This window comes from Zootoca vivipara, chromosome 6 (genome assembly GCF_965207765.1).
Source record: "Zootoca vivipara chromosome 6, rZooViv2.hap1.1, whole genome shotgun sequence".
Classification (NCBI taxonomy): domain Eukaryota; kingdom Metazoa; phylum Chordata; class Lepidosauria; order Squamata; family Lacertidae; genus Zootoca; species Zootoca vivipara.
The window spans coordinates 55,104,965-55,111,346 of NC_142589.1; the positions used below are offsets into that span (position 1 = coordinate 55,104,965).

General features: G+C 52.1%; 1 protein-coding gene across 1 annotated transcript; it reads right to left on the reverse strand.

The window, feature by feature from the left end:
* Nucleotides 1-341: 341 nt before the first annotated feature.
* On the reverse strand, nucleotides 342-4,309 carry MARCKSL1 (MARCKS like 1). The gene is made up of 2 exons (XM_035118447.3): nucleotides 3,940-4,309; nucleotides 342-1,889 (listed from the first exon to the last, which is right to left on the reverse strand). Exons 1-2 carry the CDS (start codon nucleotides 4,033-4,035, stop codon nucleotides 1,236-1,238), a joined length of 750 nt encoding a protein of 249 aa, XP_034974338.1. The 5' UTR covers nucleotides 4,036-4,309; the 3' UTR covers nucleotides 342-1,235.
* Between the last annotated feature and the right edge of the window lie 2,073 nt (nucleotides 4,310-6,382).

A 6,382-nucleotide genomic window follows, 5' to 3' on the forward strand; every position in this document is an offset into this window, starting at 1 on the left:
TTTTGTGTACTATTCCCACAGGGATACTGGCACATTAAGACACCCAGGATGCAAGCCTAGGCACTCTCACCCCTACTTTGCAAACTACTGCTGGGAGTGGGCAAGGCCAACACCCAGCACTCACATATGCAACTTGCAGATCCATACTTTGGAAAATGTGAAGAATGAACGAATGTAGGTAAAGGGCGTCTTCCATACCCACCACTGACTGAGGAATCCCAATAAGGGATTTGGGAGCTTAGCAAGTAAAAGAATTCTAGTTTTGTGTCAACAACAATTTGACAGCACTCCTGAATAGCCAGCCAGCATTCCTCAGATAATAAGGACCCAAGTCTAATCCATAAAGGGGGTCACCATTTATTCCTTTCAAATGTTACAATAAGACCCATACAACTTATTTTTTTTTTCATTTAGGAGTTAGAAAATTGCAGATCAGAAGTTGGGTCATTAAAAAATTATTTACAAAGACAATGAAACAAAAAAACTGAAGTCACAGCATACAGCCAGCACTCTCCCACACCCCCTGCCCCCCCACCCAGGTGCCCCCCCTAAATAAACCCCAAAGAAGTTCTCCCTCTGAAGTCAAATTAAACACAGTGGACTTACAAGCTTTATAGTTTAAAGCCAAGAGCAAGACATTATAAAAAACTAACCAGATTAGCTTTTAAACTGTTGGTTTCTATAAAAAGCACAAAATACTTTTAAATGAAGTCAGAACCAGGAATGTAAACCAAGTAGAGATAAAAGAATATCCGTTTTGAAGAACGGTCAGTTGCTGGTTTATTGGACTCCTTTTCTTTTTGAAAAAGCTGCTTTGAGGATTAGTAGAAACAGAAGATCAGAGAGAGAGAGAGAGAGACCAGAACCTGGTGTTAATATCTGGAGTCTCATTAAACTGAGCAAATTTCCAGTTGCATCCAGGAACAGTATTTCCTCCATAAGAGTTTCAGAAGGATCTTAAGAACGCCTACTCCTGAGTGGTAGCGGTGGCTGTGCTGGGCACCAAGGATCCAAGTTGGTTTTTTGCTTAACTGTGTTGGATGAAGAGTGAGAAAAGGGGGGGGGGACACTGGAGTGAAAGCTTGTCAGTTCTACACTGAGAGACTTGTGTTTGTGGCATTGTGTTTGTGTGTGAACAAGGCAGCAGTTCCAAAGGGGTTACTGGGGATGAGAAGGATGGCACAAATAAGTCTCTTTTTTTCTTTTTAAGTTAGGTGGACATCATTAAGCTGCCTCTACTCTTCCTTCTGCTCAGCAGGTGCAGGACTGGGCTCCGCCTCTGCTGGTTTTGAGGTCTCTCCTGGCTTCGTGTCCTCCTGGCTCTCGCTGGGTGGCGGCTGCTGCTGCTTCTCTTCCTCCTCTGGTCCTTCACTTGCCACTTCTTCTCTCTTGCTCTCTGCTTCCTGCTGGCCCTCAGGGGCGGCCGCTGTAACAGCTGGCTCAACTGGGGCGGCCGGCTTCTCCTCCGGGCTCTCCTCTTTGGTGGCAACCTCCTGCTCTGACTCCCCTGCAGCACATGCCAGGTTCTCCTCCCCCTTGGCCTCCGCCTTGCCTTGCTCCTCGCTGGGGGAGGACACAGCCGAAGCATCGCCGGCCTCCTTCTTGGTCTTCCGGAAGGAGATGCCGCTCAGCTTGAAAGACTTCTTAAAAGAGAACTTCTTCTTCTTCTTCGGGGTCTCTTTGGGAGCTGCAGCCGCATCCGTGGCCCCATCTGCCGGCTTGGCTTCTGCGCCTTCGGTGACAGGGGCTGGCTCAATAGCATCGCCGCTGCCCGCTTCTAACTTGGCTTCCTCCTTGACCAGCTCTGCAGATCCATTGCCATTGAGCGGAGTGGCTTCTCCATCAGCTTTGGGAGACACATCCCCGTTGATCTTCACGTGGCCGTTCTCCTGGTGGGAGAAGACAGAACTCGCTGTTTTTACAGGTCTCAAGCCAGGTTTCAAAAGGCATTTTACTTAGGAAGCTAAACCTCAATGAGCCTCACAGCCCCCCCCTCCCACTTTCTGGTTTTTCTTGCACATGCTTCAGGGGACACACCCAAGTTGCAGGTAACCAGCATGCCCCTGATGCGCAGAAAACATGTGCGCTTACACCCCACCAGATTTGAAGGACGGAGCCTTGTAGGGCAGAGTAAGCCCTGTTAGGTCACCCATTACAGGAGACCTCCCCCCCCCCAAAAAAATATTTGTTGCTGAAGGAGAGCAGGAGAGGGAGATTGTGCTGCTTGTGGGCTTCCTACAAGCCACAGTGGGTGCTGTCAAGTTTGTCAAGGCGGGACCTTTGCCTGATCCAGGAGGGGCTCTTCTATTCTTACCGGAAAGACTAAAAATGCTTTGGATCTGTCTGCCAAAAGCCTAGTGGTCTCTGCTGTTGGCATACCCAAAAGGAGCCACCTTCTATAAACTGAATTCGGTTCCTCTGCGCCGCCTCCAGCAATTTCCCCATAAACAGATATACAGGGGGTAGGGTACATTTCAAGGTGTCCCCCCTCTCAATGCTCTTTACCACTTTCGGGATTTGTTAGGATCCAGCCGCCCATTTGAATGGCAGTGCAGAGAAGCAGGAGGTGGGTCGCAGAATGGAAAGAACCCCATTCTACGCTACCACAAGGTGGCGCCCGCACTCCAATAGTTTCTGGGGCGCCCCGTTGCGCGGTTGCAGAGTTGGGGGGGGGGGAGAGAGACGAGCGCCCGCGGGAAGCTCGCCTCGATGCAGGCAGCCAAACGCGCTCGGGGCGGAGGACGGATTACAAATCGGGAATTCCCACCCCATTCGGGAAATTGGCCCGTTGCAGTTTTGCTTTCCAGCCATGATGTTATAAAAAGCCCCTTGGATTTTTCCCTCTTGACGGTGTTTGGGGAGAGACTATGGGGCGCGTCAGGGAAGGCCATTTCGGGGTTCGCGCCCCCCCCCCGATTGCACAGAGCAGTTCCTACCCCCCGTACGTTCTACTCCAAAATCTGGGTCCCACCCGAGTCCAAAGGTGGGGCGGCGGCGCCTTCTTCCAGATCTCAGCTTTGCACTAAGAGCGCGCGAGCACGTCTATGTGCACCCTAGTCCGGCTTTTATTTTGCAAAATGCAAAAAAGGCTACCAACCGCTTTCCTTTGCAAAATGCATAAAGATTCACGGCTTTTTTTTACCCCCCCAAAATATGGCACGTGCTAAGCACCATATACTAAGCAAGCGATCTTCTCTGCTCTTCACCCCACCCCCAAAATGAAGCCCCTCATAGGCGGTTTTTTCTGCCCCTCGATCCGAGTTATGCGGCGCGGCACAGCGCAGCCCCCTCCCCTCCCCCTGCCGCGGGTCGAGCCAGTCGGGTCCTTCCTTTGTTTCCTCTGCAAACAGCCCAGCCGCAGCCGAGCGAGCGAGCGAGGGAGGGTCTCCGCTCCTTTCGCCGAGGAGGGAGCACCAAACAAAGGCGGACCACGGCTGCACTGTCTCCAACGGATTGGGGGAGGGGAGGGGGCGCGCGGGAGAGAGCGTAAAGAGGGGCGCTGCTGCGTTGATCCGAACAGAGCTATATATTTTTTAATAAAAACAAAAATCAACAATCTCCTTTTAAACGAGGCGGTCGCAACTGAGCCCATTCAACGAGCGTGGCGGTTCAACGAGTTAAAGCTGCTCGGAAATTCAAAACGCGCGTCCGGGGAAAGCGCACGGCAGCCAGCGCAAAAATAAAAGCGTCCACAAGAACGTGGCGCGGACGGCCGTTCCTTCGAAGCCCCAAATCCGGATCAGTGCGATTGGGGAGTGGGGGGCGCAGGGAAGAGATCGTGTGTGACTATCTCTTCCCCCCTCCCCCGAGTTTCAGCCTTTCTCCAAAAGAGACAGACAATGGCATGGCGGGAGGGGGGAGAATCTCTAAGGAGGCTGTTGGCCCCGTCGAGGGCGCGTAAACTGAGAATCCAGCGCAGGGGCGAGGAAGGAGACCCACCTGGCCGTTGGCCTTGGAGGGCGAGGCGTCCGCGGCGGCGGCGGCATCCTGGGCCATCACGTCCCCCTTTGCGGCTTTCGAGCTGTGGCTCCCCATGGCTGCTGCTGCGGAGCGAAGCGAGTCACACCCGAAGACGGCTCCGAAGTAATAATAATCCCAGTACGGAAGGGCGGGCGCTGGGCAAGAGCCCCGGGCGCGCCTTTGGCAAAGGCTCCCCCCAAGAGGAAAGAGCGCCCCCGGGAGGAGGAGGAGCTGGGATCGGGTCCGACGGCTGCGGCGCACCCCCCCCCCTTGCTGTGCCCACTCCGGCTGTGCGCGACCGAGCGACCACCTCCGCCGCCCGCCTCGTCGAAGCTGCGCTGCTTGAACTGCCGAGGCTGCGCCAAAGCGGCGGCTAATAAGAGCGCCCGGGCGGGGGGAGGCGGGGCCGGGCATTTAAACCCCCGCCCAATGGGAGGCAGAGCCAGGCCTGGGGAGGGGTCTCTCCCACCGGTGGGGAAGCGCTGGCGAGCGGCAGGGAATGGCACGGCTGGGCAAGGGGGGGACCTCCCCAGGGGAGCGTAAGCTAAAGGGGATCGCCGCCAAGGGAGGGGGGGCGGTCTGGCACGTGGAGGGCGGTGGCCGGGGCGGGCGGGGAGTTTTTATTGGCCAGCCTTTGGATGTTGAATGGATGTCTTGGTAACCTTGGGAATCGTGACGAACAAGAGTGCGCCTGAGCGACTGCAGAGCGCACCTCGCTCCTCACCGCAGGTGGACAAGAAGTGCTCTCCCCGTATTTGCGAACTGCAACTAGGGCTGGTGGGAATGATTGCAGCCTGAAACGTCTGGGTGCTTCTGGATCGCCTGAGCTGGAGGAGTCCGTTCCAAAGGGTTGCACTGGATCACTGCTGCTGCTCTGTCCCTTGGGTTTTGGCTCCATCTAAAATGAGGCCAAAAGCCCATTGAGTACAGCATTGTATCCTCACAGTGGCTGCAAGACCAGAGTGCAGCAGTAGCAGCAGCACTTCCCCCTTGTGATGTCCAGCAATTGGGGTATTCAGAGGACCCTCCTCCCAGTACAGTGGTACCTCGGTTTATGAACACAATTGGTTCCGGAAGTCTGTTCATAAACTGAAGCGTTCATAAACTGAAGCGAACTTTCCCATTGAAAGTAATGGAAAGTGGATTAATCCGTTCCAGACGGTCCGCGGAGTAACCGTTCATAAACTGAAGCGAACTATTCCATTGAAAGTAATGGAAAGTGGATTAATCCGTTCCAGACGGGTCCGTGAAGTACTTAAACTGAAGCGTTCATAAACTGAAACATGGGTGTAATTGGTTCCGGAAGTCTGTTCATAAACTGAAGCGTTCATAAACTGAAGCGAACTTTCCCATTAAAAGTAATGGAAAGTGAATTAATCCGTTCCAGATGGGTCCGCGGCGTTCATAAACCGAAAATTCATAAACCGAGGTGTTCATAAACCGAGGTTCCACTGTAAAGCTGGCCATCCAACCTCTGCTAAAAAGCCTCCAAGAAAGAAGAGCCCAACTTCCCTCTGGAGAATCCCTCTGGAGCAGAAGGAAAGAGCTTGGTCCACCTTCCACATGACAGCCCTATAGATATTTGAAGATGGCTCTCATATTGCCTCTCACTCTTCTCTTTTCCAGGATTAACACACTCATTTACCTCATCTGTTCCTCATAAAGCTTGGTTTCCAATATGCTTTATGTTCTTGGTCACCCTTTGTACACGTTTTGGCTTGTCAATATCCTCCTTAAATTGTGGTGCCCAGAACTGTGGGAGTTATTTGTATTATTATTTATTTATTTATACATACCCCTCCTTTCTCCCTGACAGGACTCAAGGTAGCTTGTAGATAAAAACAAGAATTGTTAAAAACATAGAAAAATCAAATACTGTAATGAAAACACAACAAAACACTGATCGAATTAAAAACTATATACATATACAAAATAGGTTTAAACCATACTAATAGTTGAAAACAGCACGGCACCAGCCCTTTAACTAAAGCAGTCAATTCCCCAAAACCTGTTGGAACAACAAAGTTTTCATCTGCCGGCAGAAGGATAACAAGGAGGAAGGCAGCCTATTTTTTCTAGGAAGGGAGTTCCAAAGTCTGGCAGCAGCAACTGAGAAGACCCTCTCCCATTTCCCTACCAAGTGTGCCAGTGACAGTGGCAAGACTAAGAGAAGGGCCTCCCCTGAAGATCTCAAAACCTGGGCAGGTTTGGATGAGGGAGTGTAGCCTTTCCAATAGCTTGGACCAAAGCTGTGTAGGGCTTTATAAGCCATAACCAGCACTTTGAATAGTGCCCAGAAACAGACCCATAGCCAGTGGTGCCGCTCTATTAAGAGAGTCCTATACTTCCCATAACTAGCCCCAGGCAACAATATGGCTGCAGCTAATTGAGCTGAAGTTTCTGGGTTCATTTCGAAGGCAGC